This window comes from Jaculus jaculus, chromosome 10 (genome assembly GCF_020740685.1).
Source record: "Jaculus jaculus isolate mJacJac1 chromosome 10, mJacJac1.mat.Y.cur, whole genome shotgun sequence".
Taxonomy (NCBI): Eukaryota; Metazoa; Chordata; class Mammalia; order Rodentia; family Dipodidae; genus Jaculus; species Jaculus jaculus.
In genome coordinates this window covers 100,848,894-100,864,941 of record NC_059111.1, presented here as the reverse complement: position 1 = coordinate 100,864,941, position 16,048 = coordinate 100,848,894, and the positions used below count along the sequence as shown (strand labels likewise).

The following is a 16,048-nucleotide window of genomic DNA, read 5'->3' as shown; positions in this document are numbered from 1 at the left end:
ATGCTGAAAGGCAGGAAGGAACTACAGGTCTTTTCTCACCAACAGAGAAATTAACAAGGATTGATGACTTACCCAAGATCACTCAGCAGAAAAATTGTGTTGCCCCTAAACTAAAGGCCTGGCTGATGTTTACAGTGTCCTGAGACACTAAGAACTTCCCACCCACTCCCGCCACAGCCTGTCATATCAGAAGCCTCGGTTACCAGTTATATTCAGAGGGGGTTAAGAAACTAAGATGGGGCTGGAGAGATGGCTTAGCGGTTAAGCGCTTGCCTGTGAAGCCTAAGGACCCTGGTTCGAGGCTCGGTTCCCTAGGTCCCACGTTAGCCAGATGCACAAGGGGGCGCACGCGTCTGGAGTTCGTTTGCAGAGGCTGGAAGCCCTGGCGCGCCCATTCTCTCTCTCTCCCTCTATCTGTCTTTCTCTCTGTGTCTGTCGCTCTCAAATAAATAAATTTAAAAAAAAAAAAGAAAAGAAAAGAAACTAAGATGGGGCTGGAGAGATGGCTTAGCGGTTAAGCGCTTGCCTGTGAAGCCTAAGGACCCCGGTTTGAGGCTCGGTTCCCCAGGTCCCATGTTAGCCACATGCACAAGGGGGCGCATGTGTCTGGAGTTCGTTAGCAGAGGCTGGAAGCCCTGGTGCGCCCATTCTCTCTCTCTCCCTCTATCTGTCTTTCTCTCTGTGTCTGTCGCTCTCAGATAAATAAATAAATTAAAAAAAAAGAAGAAGAAACTAAGATGTAGGACTGACTTTATTCCCTTCTCAATGCTTTACAGCCTAGGGCCCACTGCCTATTGATTTATGAAGGTAGGAGGGAGATGCATGGGGTATTTTCAACACTTCAGAGAGCCTAATGTAAATTGTGCATTTATTGACAATATAGAGGTGCAGGTTAGCTAAAATGTCAAGTCTCTTTGCTCGGGAGTGGAATGATAACTCGGTCCACTAATGCTGGTCATTTCATTGATTAGCTCTGTTCCTGGGCAGAGCCTCCAATCAGCTCACCTCCGAATAATTAAGAAGGGAAGGCTCAATCATTATGTAAATATACCTTGCAGTTGGGACAATAGAGCACAAGACCTATAAAGGCTAATAATAGTCAAACGTGTCTGTTGGAGAAGAGTTGGGATATCATTGTTCTAAACTGCAAAAGCTGTTGATCAGTAGACTCAATGGGAGGATCACTGTGAGTTCCAGGTCAGCCTGAGCTAGAGTGAGACCTTACCTTGAAGAAAATAAAATAATAGGGCTGGAGAGATGGCTTAGCTATTAAGCGCTTGCCTGTGAAGCCTAAGGACCCCGGTTCGAGGCTTGATTCCCTAGGACCCACGTTAGCCAGGTGCACAAGGGGGCACACACATCTGCAGTTTGTTTGCAGTGGCTGGAGGCCCTGGCATGCCCATTCTCTCTCTCTCTCTCTCTCTCTTTCTCTCTGTGTCTGTTGCTCTCAAATAAATAAATAAATAATGAACAAAAGGTTTTTAAAAAATGACTGGAGTACTGAGTAACATCTCAATCACACCTTCCAAGGCTCAGGGTCTAATGCGGAAGAGGTGGCGGAAAGAATGTAAGAGCCAAAGGAAGGGTAGGACTCCTTACCACGTGCTCCCTCCAGACATAAAATGGCCTGGATATCCATGACCTCACAGCGCCTGACACTACCTACACAAGACCGTCATAACAGGAGGAAAAGATCACGACATCAAAATAAAAGAGAGACTCATTGAGATGGGGAGGGGATATGATGGAGAATGGAATTTCAAAGAGGAAAGTAGGCGGGGGGAGGGAGGGTATTACCATGGGATACTTTTTATAATCATGGAAAATGTTAATAAAAATTGAGAAAAAAAAAAAAAGAAAAACCAAAAAATAAAAAAAAAAAATGTTTAATAAATAAGTAAAAGCAGGTGAGGTGGTGCAGTAGGGAGTCAGTCATCTCTCACCTCCACTGGGGTCAGGTTGCTTTCCACACCCCATGCCCTACATCTGCTACACATCTATGTCTTGAATTCCACCCCCTTCTTTTGTAGTTTTACTCCAATTTCTAATGTGACAATTTCTCTCTCTCTCTCTTTTTTTTTTTTGAGGTAGGGTCTCGCTCTAACTCAGAGTTGACCTGGAATTCACTGTGTAGTCTCAGGGTGGCCTTGAACTCATGGCAACCCTCCTACCTCTGCCTCCCGAGTGCTGGGATTAAAGGCATGCATCACCATGCCCAGCAACAATTATTTTTTCCCCGTGAATTCATGATCTGTGACCCACAGCATATCTCTGAGGTAGACAGTCAATGGGATTCTTGCATGAATGAATGAAGACAGGATTTATTTGGCTGGGGAGATTGCTCAGTGGATAAAGCACTCACTGGTTAAGCTGGAGCTCCTGAGTTCAAACCCCAGATCCCACAAAATAAAAGTTAGGAGCCGCAATGGACTGCTGTAATCCCAGCATGCTGACACCGTTACAGACATAAAATGGGAAGCAAAGACAGAAGAATTTACCAGAAGCTCATGGGGAGTACAGCAAAGAGTAACAGAGAAGAGTCCAAACTGAGAAATCCTGCCTCAAAATGAAGTGAGCAGCCGGGCATGGTGGCGCACGCCTTTAATCCCAGCACTCAGGAAGCCAAAGTAGGAGGATCACCATGAGTTTAAGGCCACCCCTGAGACCACATAGTGAATGCCAAGTCAGCCTGAGCTAGAGTGAGATCGTACATTGATAAAACAAACAAATAAATAAATAATAAATAAATAAATGACATGAAATGAACAGGCGAAGATCAACCTGAAAGTTGTCCTTTGACCTTCACACCTGTGTCATGACATATACGTGTGCACACACACAAATGAATAATAATAACAATAATAATTGGGCTAGAGCGATGGCTCAGACATTGAACATGCTTGCTCGCAAAACTGTATGGCCTGGGTTCTTTTCCCTAGTATCCATGTAAAGCCAGATGCACAAAGTGGCACGTGCTTCTTGAGTTCATCCACTGTAGTGGCAGGAGGTCCTGGCACACCCTTCTCTCTCTCTCAATTTCCCCTCACAAATAAATAAATATATATAAACAATAATAATAATTTTAAAGAAATTACTTATAGGGCTGGAGAGATGTCTCAGAAGTTAAAGACTGTTCCCTGCAAAGTCTGATGGCCAGGGCTTGATTGCCCAGTTCCCACATAAAGCCAGATACACAAAGCAGTGCATGTGTCTGGAGTTCATTTGAAGCTGCAGGAGACCCTGTTACGCCCATGCACACTCACTCCCTCTCTTTTCCTCTCAAATAAAGAAACATTTTAAAAAGGAGATGATTTGTTTACATTTCTGGTATACGCATATGCATATGTGTGCACACTTGTGTATATATGTAAAATGCTCCTCCATAGGTTTACATGTCTGAAAACCTGGTCCCCAGATGGTGGCATTGTCTGGGCCAGTGGTGGAACTTTTGGGTCTGTGGTCTAGCTAGCAGAAGTCGGTTGCTGGGTGTGAGCCTCGAAGGTTCTGTCTCCCTGAGTTCTCCCTTTACTGATCTGCCGAGATGGAAACAGGCCATGCTAGAAGCTTCTGCTCCGGCTGCCACGCCTCCCCACCATGATTGACGGATCCCCTGCCCTGTAAACCAAAACAATACCATCTGCCCTCAGATCGATTCTGCCAAGTACTTGGTCACAGCAACTTAAAAGTAACAAATCCACCACCCAAATGCTAAATGCTTCCAAAAGCCCGAATTCCGTCCTAAATAAGAGAAAGGAGGACTACAAGCGGTGAGAGCACTGAGTCTTTTCTTTAAAAAAGGGAGGGAGAGCTAGGCATGGTGGCTCACGCCTTTCATCCCAGCACTTGGGAGGCAGAGGTAGGAGGATCACCATGAGTTCGAGGCCACCCTGAGACTACATAGTTAATTCCAGGTCAGCCTGGACCAGAGTGAGACTCTACCTCACAAAAACCAAAAAATAGGGCTGGAGAGATGGCTTAGCGGTTAAGCGCTTGCCTGTGAAGCCTAAGGACCCCCGTTCGAGGCTCGATTCCCCAGGACCCATGTTAGCCAGATGCACAAGGGGGCGCATGCATCTGGAGTTCATTTGCAATGGCTGGAGGCCCTGGCATGCCCATTCTCTCTATCTGCCTTTTTCTCTCTCTCACTCCCTCCCTCTCCCAAATGAATAAAGAAATAAAATATTTAAAAAAAAAATGTTGGTTACTATGGCACACACCTATTAATCTCAGCACTGGGGAGGCAAAGACAGGGAAGCCCTGGGACTCAATGGCCAAATCAATGAGTTATAGAGAGGGTTAGCCAGAGACCCTGTCTCAAAAAATAAGGTGGAGGGTTGGAGAGATGGCTTAGCGGTTAAGCGCTTGCCTGTGAAGCCTAAGGACCCCGGTTCGAGGCTCGATTCCCCAGGACCCATGTTAGCCAGATGCACAAGGGAGTGCACGCATCTGGAATTCCTTTGCAGTGGCTGGAGGCCCTGGCGCCCCCATTCTCTCTCTCTCTCTTTCTCTCTCTCTCTCTCTCTCTCTCTCTCTCTCTCTGCCTCTTTCTCTCTCTGTCTGTTGCTCTCAAATAAATAAAAATAAATGAAAAAAACTCACGATTTTGACCTCTGGCCTCCACAAGCACACATGCATGCACAAGGGCACCCACTGCATACAGACACACCAAGCAAAAAACCCAATTCATCTGTCCAACGAGTATGGCCCTTCCACAGACTCTACAGGCTTCCAGGACAGATTCTTTCACCTTCCAAGCAAAGAGGAGCTTTATTGTTTATCATCACATTTTATTTGAATTGCAAATACCACTGCCTCATTGAATCACCTATTTGCCAAATTGGGGCCTGTTTTTAAAACTCACCCCTTAACAAAGACATATTCCCCGAAGGCTTCCCAGAGCTGACATCTAGATACCCAGTCCCCTCCCCCGCAGGAAAGTCCAAAGGATGTCTTTTCTGATAGTGGCATATCTGCAGTGAAGGCTCAGCCTATCAGGAAAAAAAAAAAAAAACCCTTTGAAGGTCATAAAATTCATCTGGCTGTATAAGTTCTGGTGTGTATGCTAAAATAATCAGTCACGTTGCTTTATAGTCACACCTCGTACTCTCGTTCTGGAAAATCAATAAAGCGAGGAGAAGGACAGGGATATTGTATAGAACTATTTAAAAGAGAGAAAACAAACAAAAAAAAATTTCTACGGAAATAGTCCTGAAGGAAGTGCAGACCTAGTTTTCATAAGCAAGCTTGATTTTATCTCCAAGCTCATCACTGAGTTATTAAATCAAAGTACCCATTGTATTTGAGGCAAAACATGCAAAAAAAATAGAAAAGGGGAAAGGGTGTGCAACCTTCTTTGTTGCTCAAAGGCATTGGAAATTATCCATGGCCTTTAAAACACATTTCTAAACTATCCATTATCACACTCTTAATGTGTTTTTCACCAAGTATTACAAATTGTAATGAAACTTTGCCTGGGACCTTTTCCTGCCCAAGAGTCTCCCTCCTCTGGCCCTCAACAGTTCATTCTTCCCTCTACGTCAAGGTCCGGCCCAAGACCCTTCTGCTTCCAAAGTCCTATCTGCCAGGCTGATGCTCCAGCAAGAGGTCTGTGGCTGGAAGGGAAGAAATGAAGTGCTGCTTGAAGCTCCAGGGAGACCCCGAAGCATTGCTTCTGGGCTGTATTTCCAGGCTTCTTGGACATGAGGTCAAATCCAGGAGCTGCCACTGGCTTGAGCAGGTAGGGAACCCAGGCCAAAGAAGGAGCTGCCACCTGTGGATTACTTGATTTGTAGCCTGTTTGGTTTTTTTTTTAATGTTATATTTATTTATTTAAGAGAGAGAATGGGCACACCAGAGCCTCTAGCCACCGCAAACAAATTCCAGACGCATGCACCACCTTGTGCATCTCTGGCTTACATGGGTACTGGGGAACTGAACCTGGATCCTTAGGCTTCTCAGGCATGTGCCTCAACCACTAAGCCGTCTCTCCAGCCCTGCAGCCAGTTTCAGCAGGCCCAGCACCTAGGTCTGCGCTAACCTGCCCATGTAAGAGCATCACCCAGTGGAGAAGGCATCAGGTCCACATCGAGAAGGTTCAGTGGTCATCTGTACCATTGCTTCTATCATGCCCATGTGCTTCTGGGGCATCACGTAAGCACGCTGAGAGACCCCAAGGTCCCTGCCACCTGGCTGAACATCTATGATTCTTTTTCTGTGAGGTTGAACTTGGAGCCAAACCAACAAGTAAGCCCTACTTTTGCCGATAGATCCCATGTCCTTCCTTCCTGTCCGCAGTAAACAATACACCGGTCCCTGGAACCTCAGAGTCTGCAAGGTACCACTGTCATCTTTTATCTTAGGTAGAGGGACCCTCCCATTTCCTTGGAACTAGTCACCTTTCTCAGGGGAGGGTCCCAGCTGATCTTGATTTCCCCTCTCTACAGCAGGGCACTAACACCATAGTATCAAATAATGGGAATACCGGTTAAATAAAGTGAAACAGGTTTCTTTCCTGCAGAACCTCCTAGGCCTTTGATTTGCTTTGAATTTCCAACACGGGCCTACCTTGGACCTAACTTTCCAAGCGCTTTTAGATGCAGAATGTGAGGAGACGGTGGCCACATCGATCCTCAGTCTGCAAATACTCATGGTCTAAAGGCAGATAGCTTTTCTGTCCCCCTTTCATTGTACCAGAGAACACAGGAATCCTTTGGTATCGACATGGCATAAGTTCTAGAATCCCTTCCCCAAAATACAAAATTCAAGGACCCTTGAGTCTTTTATAGAAAATGGCTCAGTTTTTACATAGAATCTGTACACAGCCTCTTTTTGTTAAATTTTATTTATTTATTAGAGACAGAGAAAGGGGTGGAGGAGAGAGAAAGTGGGCACGCCAGGGCCTCTAGCCACTGCGAGCAAACTCCAGACGCATGCACCACCATGTGCATCTGGCTTATGTGGGATCTGGAGAGTCGAACCTGGCTCCTTAGGCTTCTCAGGCATGTGTCTTAACCACTAAGCCATCTCTCCAGCCCTGCACACAGCTTCTTATGTGCCTTTCAGCACCTCTAGATGACTCATAATAGCCAGTATGATGGAAATGCTGAGTGACTGTCATACTGCATTGTTTCAGGTATAATGGCAGAAAAGTTTGTATGTGCTCAGCACATGTACCAGCATCACAGGCCAACTACATAGGCCCTGACTGCATCGTATGCAAATGCCATACAAGGCAGATGCAGTTCTGCTGCACAGAGGCTGATGGTCTGTGACAGGGAGGGGCAGCAGGGGGTGCTATGCATCATTTCACTCTGATGGATGAAGTGCAGTGCCAGCCTGTTGCCAAATCAGATTCTGGGTTTTTTAAATTAAAATATGTTACTTATTTATTTGAGAGAGAGGGGAAAGAGGAAGAGGCAGCTATAGAGAGAGAATGGGCGCACCAGGGTCTCCAGCCATTGCAAACAAACTCCAGATGCATGTGCCACTTTGTGCATCTGGCTTACATGGCTACTGGGGAAATGAACCTGGGTCCTTAGGCTTCACAGGCAAGTGCCTTAACCGCTAAGCCATCTCTCTAGCTCTCCCTGCTCCCCCCCCCCCTTATTTTTTGCTTTCTACCTTTTTCTTTTTGCAAATATTTCAGTCTAAGGTTGGTTGAATCCATAAGAATCAACCTCCTATTACATAGGGTGAGTGTGCCTAAATGGCTTCTTGTTTTGATAGGGTCATTTCTCATTGACACCCATTGTCCACCATAACAGTTTGTTTTAATAATATTTTCAAATATTTTTATTTAGTTATTTGCAAACACACACACACACACACACAGAGGGAGAGAGAGAGAATGGGTGTGCCATGGCCTCTAGCTGCTGCAAATGAATTCCAGGTACATGAGCCACTTTTGCATCTGGCTTTACATGGGTCCTGGGGAATCGAACCCAGATCACCCAGCTTATTAGGCTTTGTAGGCAAGCACCTTAACTACTAAGCCATCTCTTCAGCTCCAACCGTTTTCTTTTTAATATGGTCTGGCAGTACTTATGTCTTTAGAATTAGAATCTAAAATTCACCCACACATAAAGCAAGCTCTCTTGTGAGAAAGAAACTTCCAGATATAACGGTGGACTTTTCCATTATAATCTTAAATCTTAATAACCCTCAATACATTTTTATGTAAACTAATCTTGGCATGAGACTTAACCAGTATACCCCTCACTGATATTGAATCTACTCACACCCCTAGGTCTTAGAACCTGAACTTTAAGTACAGCCTGGGGAAACACAAAAGCCCTTCTACCTTCCTGAGAGAGTACAGACCCCCCCAGCCCCCATCACATTCATGTTCAACAGCTTCAACTGTTCCCCTTACCACTGCCCCCACCCCCAGAAGTGTCTCACCCTCCCAGCTCCTCTGCCCATCCTACTCCACTGTTTGAAATTGTGATCCCTAGTAATCAGGTCCAGTCTGGAATTTCTAAAGCCCAAACCATGAATTGCTTTCTTGTGCACTGCTAAAAAGGAGCAATTTCCTACTCTTTTTAGCAAAATTGTTCTTTTCTTGGCTAAGTATTCACATTCCTTAAAGAAATATGAAAAATGCAAAAAAAGACTAAAAGAAAAAAGAAAGAATCACCCATAGCTCCACCACTGAAACGTATTGTTACTCTTTGAGCTATTTCCTTACACTGTTTCTTAAAGGATAAAGAAATTTTTATCCTACCCTAGGAACCCAGCTACCAGTCCTAAGGTGTTGCTTAAAAGTTGAACCACACAGTACTTAAGGACACCCTAAGCAGTATTCAACTCATGCGACTTCTTTCTTGGAGGTAAGAATTTCAAACCACTCTCTCAACTGAGCTGTATCCCCCAGACCTCACATCATTTTATACAGAAAGATGATTTTCTCACCCTTACCCCCAAAATTCTGGGTATAAAACCTGGTGGGGGGGGGGAGCTTGTGCATTCTAGGCAATCCCTCAAGCACAGTTACATCCCCAACTATAAGCTGAGTTTTGAAAATGTTTTAGCTGGTGTGCTAATCACCATGGCATGCATTTCATGTCCTCAGAGCTAACATAATTTACAGCCCTAACTCTGTCTCCATCTCTCTGAGGAGCAGCCCAGAACTTCTTACACCCCACGTCACTCTGCCTAGCCAAGTATCAGTCACTTTCAATGATCATTAGTGAAAAATGGTAGCAATTCACTTTGGGGAAATTTATCAAACTATACCACATCCAGTTCATGGCAGTCTCTTTTTAAATGAAACGAACTTACTTTGTCTCACTCACTCAGTAATTGCTTATTAAGTCCACAGTCTCTGCTCTGCAAAATGAGTAGAGGCATGAAAATAATCCAAGTCTAAGAACTGGAAAGGCAACAGGTGAGGAGAGGGGCTGAAGAGATAGCGTTCGCCTCATAAACATCAGGACATGAGTTCAATCCTCGGGACCCATGTCAAATGCTGAGTATCATAGCCTAAGCCTGTAATTTTCAATACTTGGGAAGTGGAGGCAGGAGGATCCCTAGGGCTCACTGGTCATCTGGTCTAGTCTAAGTGGTGAGCTCCAGATCAGTGAGAAACCTGAGTCAAAGAAGGTGGACAGCAGTTTTGAGGAAATCACCTGAGATTCTCCTGTGGCTTCCACAAACACACATGCACACACTAAAAAAGAAAAGCAAATGACAAGCTGCTTCACACTATATATGCACACGTGGGCTTTGGGAACCAGGCAAGGCATGTAGGCAAGGGATTAAGATTTGGATTTGACCATGAAGGCTAACAAAAGGCCAAGGAAGAGCTGGAGGGATGGCTTAGTGGTTAAGGTGCTTGCCTGCAAAGCCTAAGGACCCAGGTTCAATTCCCCAGGACCCACGTTAGCCAGATGCACAAGGGGGCACATGCATCTCGAGTTCGTTTGCAATGGCAGGAGGTCCTGGTGTGCCCATTCTCTCTCATTCCCTCTCTCTCAAATAAATAAAATAAAAATAAAAATAAAATTTTTAAAGGGGCAAGAAAGAAAGCACCACCAGAGATTAAGGGTTTTCTGCAAACATTTACTAGACACTTTAAGTGAAAGAGACGAGATAAGGAGGGGCTTCCTGGTGTCCTGGGACGCAGAAACACTCCCCTGAGGATACACACTGAGCTTATGTTGTAGAAAAGAGAACAGGAAGCCTGGCATGGTGGCGCACATCTTTAATCCCAGCACTCTGGAGGCAGAGGTAGGGAGGTAGGAGGGTCCCTGTGAGTTCAAGGCCACCCTGAGACTATATAGTAAATTCCAGGTCAGCCTGAACTACAGTGAGACTCTACATCAAAAAATTTTTAAAAAAAAAAGAAAGAAAGAAAGAAAAGAAAAAAAGAAAAAGAAAAACCAGCAGAGGGAGGGCATTTCAAGCAAGGAGACAAGCCACGTGTGGCACTGCCAACTTGAACTCATTCATCTAACTGCTAGTAGAGCCCTCGTGGTATGTATGGGCTTGACATTCTAGAATTATAATGAGAAGAGAGACCCTGGACCATCCCTTGAACTCATACGCTAAGGGGTCAGGATGCAACTCTGGAGTCCCTGATGACTTCACATACTCACTACTTAGACTGTCATTTGCCATTTCATCTGGTTGGGGGGTTGGGGAGACATTTTTTTTTTTTTTTTTTTTTGGTTTTCTGAGGTAGGGTCTCACTCTAGCCCAGGCTGACCTGGGATTCACTATGGAGTCTCGGGGTGGCCTTGAACTCAAGGAGATCCTCCTACCTCTGCGTCCCGAGTACTGGGATTAAAGGCGTGCGCCACCACGCCCAGCTGGAGGCATTAATTCTTACTGTTTGAGCATCTAAAACATGGTTACCCTCTACGATTCCCCTCGAGTCCAAAATGGCTGTCAGGGTCTCTCTGCCTCAGGTTCCTAGCATACCATCCCTCCCTTGGATCATCTCTCAGTCTTCTCCGTGGATGCTCGTGGGAGAAGCAGCTGGAGGGAGGGAGGCCTTGGTGGTGTCAAGCTGCAGGCTGCTGTTCACTGGCTGCCTGGAGGATTCGAGCGCGGAGTCCGGGGATGGCTATCTTTGCGCCAGATCAAGGAAGGCATGCAAGTATAGCTGGGTTCTCCCACTGCCTCTTCCCCAGCAGCTGTAACCTCTGCAGACATTGAGCTCAGTCCCACTGCTTATCTCCCCCTCCCCCGTGCCTGGCTCATCTGACCCAAATCTCCTGTTCCCTGACCTTATACCAGGGCCTCCCACCAAGCCTGGCACACATTAACAGGTTGATAAATATTTCTGTGATAGCAAGTGGGAGGCAGCTCTCACTTCCTATTCACCACCTGTGCTTCATGCCTCTCTCTTCACTCTGTGTCTTTGAACCCAGTTGTTAATAGGGTCCCAAGAGTAGATTGCACACGTACAGCCGCCTTACCAAACGGTGTAGCGTCCATGAGTGGGTGCAGCAAGCTGATCGGGAACGCCCAGATCCAGCAGCTTATCAGCCAGGACACAGGGCCCTTTCTGAGATCAGAGCAACGGTGAGGTATGCCACCCACTCATTCACTCATCAAACATTTATTGAGGTCATGCCGCGCATTAGGCACAGGACTAGGAGTTAAGAATGCAGAAATAAAAACGACATCATAAAAGCAGAAGCCAAAGGGTAGAAGAGTGTATAATGGAAATATTGGTGCTCTGAGACCAACTGGAAGATTCAGGCGGGACACACTTTGAGAACCAGTCACAGCACAGCTGTTGATGGGAAAACATCAATAAGCATATCAATAAGAAACAAAAATTCACCTATAAATCCAACCACTAAGGACCTTTTTTTTATTTTTTCAGTACAGTAAATAGAATCTAGGACTCTACACATGCTATTCACGTGTGCTGCCTCTGAAGTACTCCCCGCCCAGCCCCAAACTTATCTAGGTTGTATAGGTCTTAGTAAGTTATAGTGGTCAACATCTATTATGCACCTGCTGCATGTCAGGCCCGGTGCTTTAGACTTCATTCATGGAGCATAGAAACACATGAAGGCGGATTACTGATGTTTGGGGGTCAAGGAGCTACCATGTGCTTTTGATATTCACATGTGGCTGCCTTCAATGCCAGATAAGCTACGGCGAGATTGAAAAGTTCAAAAAATAATAATAATTAAACCTGTTAAAAAGCAAAACAGCATTGGGACTGAAGCCTGATTTCGCAGCCAATTTCCAAGAAGTAATTTCATCATCATAGAACATCAAACGTGAATTCCATTTCAGCTATGCAAATTCAAAAAAAAAAAATAACACCTCACATTTGCATAATGCTTGATGTTTTTTCAGAGCACATTCCCAGTTATTAATACACAGGAGGCCTTATTTCCACTGGAAATATAATTGAAACTCTGTTCTAACTCCATTATTTTTTTCCACTTTCTCCTTAAAATCCAGAGTCACCTAAATCCAGGTGTTTTTCTGAACAAGTGGGTAACTCTAATAAGTGTAAGCGACAGGCTGGACATGTACAAGTGTAGCTCATTGTAGACATCACAGAGCAAGCTTAAGACATTCTGCTATCGAATCAACAAAAGCACCTGGAGGACTAGAGAGATGGCTTAGCGGTTAAGCGTTTGCCTGTGAAGCCTAAGGACACCGGTTTGAGGCTCGATTCCCCAGGCACGCAAGCCAGATGCACAAGGGGGCGCACGCGTCTGGAGTTCGTTTGCAGAGGCTGGAAGCCCTGATGCGCCCATTCTCTCCCCCCACTTTCTCCCCCCCCCCCGCCTCTTTCTCTCTCTCTCTCTCTCTCTCTCTGTCTGTCACTCTCAAATAAATAAATAAAAATAAACAAAATTTTTTTTTCAAAAGCACAGGGAGCAAGAACATTCCCTCAGAGAATCTCCAGCTTCTACTTTCTTTGGGATCCATTCCTTCTATCACATGTTAGAAAATTAGGAAATTGAGCCAGGAATGGTGGCGCATGCCTTTAATCCCAGCACTCAGGAGGCAGAGGCAGGAGGATCGTCATGAGTTCAAGGCCACCCTGAGACTCCATAGTAAGTTCCAGGTCAGCCTGGGCTACAGTGAGACCGTACCTCAGGGGAAAGAAAGAAAGAAAGAAAGAAAGAAAGAAAGAAAGGAAGGAAGGAAGGAAGGAAGGAAGGAAGGAAGGAAGGAAGGAAGGAAGGAAGGAAGGAAGGAAGAAAGAGGGAGGGAAAGAGGAGAGAGAGGGAGGAAGGGAAGGAGCAAGGAAAGAAGGAAGAAAGGAAGGAAAGAAGGAAGGAAGGGAAGGGAAGGAAAACAAGGTGAGAAGATATGACAGGATATGAGGAAATACTCCTACCCCAACCCAGTGCCTTTCCAATTTGTTTCTTTTCCCATCTCCTTCAAACTTAATTATGTGTAGCGTTCTCCATCCCTGAATCACCAGCATTTCCTGACACTTGAATCTCATGCATTTTAGCAAAAGATTAACCTGGCTGTTTGCTTTTAATTCTGAAGCTGTGTTAATACTCAACTCCCTCCAGATTAGAAAAGAAGAAAAACACACTCCCCCCCCCCGCCCCCGCCACCACCATACCCCAGCTGGAACCAGCCAGGCTCCAAGGTTGACATTTCTTGCCATGCCACAGTTCCTTGGGCTGGTGGCACTTACCACTTCAGAAGGGCCAGGAGAACCACGATCAAGACCACTGTCCCCATGAAGCCATTCACTTCTGATATAAGAAACCCTGAGACATCCATTGCTCCTCTGAGACCTCAAAGGGGTGGCCCTCTGGAGAAAAGAGGGGGCTTGATCTTCTACTCTTACAAAAGCCCCGATCTGAAAGTGGTAGGGAAAGAAATAGTACCCAGGAACAGAGCACATCCAGTGGGTTCCCAAAATGTGCTCTGCCTCAGAGTGCGTCTTTATAAAGAGGAAGGAAGAGGGGGGGAGAAACAAAGGATTTCGGGGTAAGGCAATGAATCAGCAACTTTATTTTCTTGATGACTGTGCTGTCAATAAACATTTATGTTAGCTTCCCGAGAAGCCGTAGCACAGCCCCAGGACCCGTGTCCACCGAGAAACAAAATGGTCGTAAGCATCAACGGCTACTCCGACCCTGACAAGTCATCCTCAAAGGCACACAAACCACCACCACCGCGCCCCCTTCAACATGTACCGCTGTGCGCTCTGGAAAGTCCCAATTCAGTGATGCTATGAATCAGGAAGTTCTGAATGTCCCAGAAAAATCTTGGAGCTGGACATCATTCTAAAAATGCTATCTGCTTGGAAGCCAGCCACCCCAAAGTTCCATCGTTCCTGGGTCAAACCCCCTGGCTCGGGAATGTACTCAGTGCTCCAGGTAGGCAGTCTTGGCTTAAGTAGTCAGGCGCCTTGGTTGTCCAACGGCACATCTATGGGCCCCTGTGTGAGTTTATTGTTCTAACTCTTGGCTTATCCGACCAAAGCAACTTGGATGTTTTTTTGTTTTTTTTTTTTTCGAGGTAGGGTCTCACTCCGGCTCAGGCTGACCTGGAATTCACTATGTAGTCTCAGGGTGGCCTTGAACTCACGGCGATCCTCCTACTTCTGCCTCCCGAGTGCTGGCATTAAAGGCGTGCGCCACCACGCCCGGCTTGGATTGATTTATTTTTCCTTATTAGTCAGTACCTCTCACCTTTGGGAGGTCCGAAGGGAATTATTCACTGTGATGTTCATCCATTCCTGCACGTATGGGGCCAGGCCTTGTGCTGCACTCACAAAAACCCTGAAGAGAGACGGGCCATAAGTATGTCTAGAAATAAAGAAGCAGGGCTAGAGAGATGGTTTAGCAGTTAAGGTGCTTGCCTGCAAGGTCAAAGGACCCAGGTTCGATTCCCCAGGACCCACATAAGCCACATGCACAAGGAGGTGCAGGCGTCTGGAGTTCATTTCTAGCAGCAATAGACCCTGGCATGCCCATTCTCTCTCTCTCTCTCCTCTTTCCCACTTTCAAATAAATATACAAAAATACATTTAAAGAAAAAAAAAAACAGTGCCATGAAGGTCAAAAGATGGAGGTATGGTGAGAGTCCTTGGGATGACCCACCAGGAGGGCATGATACAGTTGTCTAGAGGGGAAAGCTTTCAGCTGAGATTTGCTGGTTATTTCATCCTGCAGGGAGTATCAGTAATGCCTTGGGCAGTAAGGGGGGGCATAGATGGAAGCCCTGTGGCAAGAAAGACCTTCACACAGTACAGACACTATAGTCCAGAGGCTGCTGGGAAGAGAAGAAGGCATCCACGGAGAGCAGACACCCATGGCGTCGTGGTCAGAAGCTTGGCCTCATGTTCTGTGCCTCGTCAGCGCTTAAGTGTAGCCACGTTTGTGCCTGCTACAGGCTATCATTGAAGAAGTCACTGGGTGGGGACAGCAGGGGGGACATTTTGAAGGCCACTGCTTTCACCCAGAGACGAGGAGGCTTTCACCAGAGCAGGGAGGGTGGGAGGAGGAAAGGAGCTGGTGGGTAGTAAATAGACAATGGAGAGAACTACTGCAGGAAAAAAATGGGTGGATGGGCACGACAGGGAAGTAGAAGGAGGGGCCATTTCTAACTTCCAGACTCCTAACATGAGCAGGTGGGTAGGGAGACATTACAGAGATGAACAAAATGAAGAATACTGGGGAAAATCCAGCACTTTTTTCTTTTTGGCACTATAACATGGAGATGCCCAGGAGACAGATGAGTGACCTGTCAAGTCAGAGAAAAACACTGACTGAAAATAAAAACATAATTCATCGTTGGAACGCCATCTGTGATGGCCCCTGTTATGTACAAGTCACTGTTCTACAAGGCTGCGTGTGTTTATTCATTTATCCTCTTGATAAGGCCTCGGAGGTAAAGCTTTATTAGTCCCATTGTATAGGAGGGTACTGGGTCCCTTCCCTACTCCCCAACTACCCTGGCTCCCTGTTTTTTTGTTTTGTTTTGTTTTGGTCTTTGGTTTTTCGAGGTAGGGTCTCACTCTAGCCCAGGCTGACCTGGAATTCACTACGTAGTCTCAGGGTGGCCTTGAACTCATGGCGATCCTCCTACCTCTGCCTCCCGA

At 46.0% G+C, this 16,048-nt stretch overlaps 1 protein-coding gene across 1 annotated transcript in view; it reads right to left on the bottom strand.

The window, feature by feature from the left end:
- Positions 1 to 13,760, bottom strand: part of Tbxas1 (thromboxane A synthase 1) — a 240,363-nt gene extending 226,603 nt beyond the window's left edge. The window contains exon 1 of the mRNA XM_045160556.1: positions 13,631 to 13,760. Within this exon, the coding sequence (XP_045016491.1) occupies positions 13,631 to 13,719 (89 nt within the window). The 5' untranslated portion in view covers positions 13,720 to 13,760. The remainder of the gene's footprint in view (positions 1 to 13,630) is intronic.
- Positions 13,761 to 16,048: the final 2,288 nt, after the last annotated feature.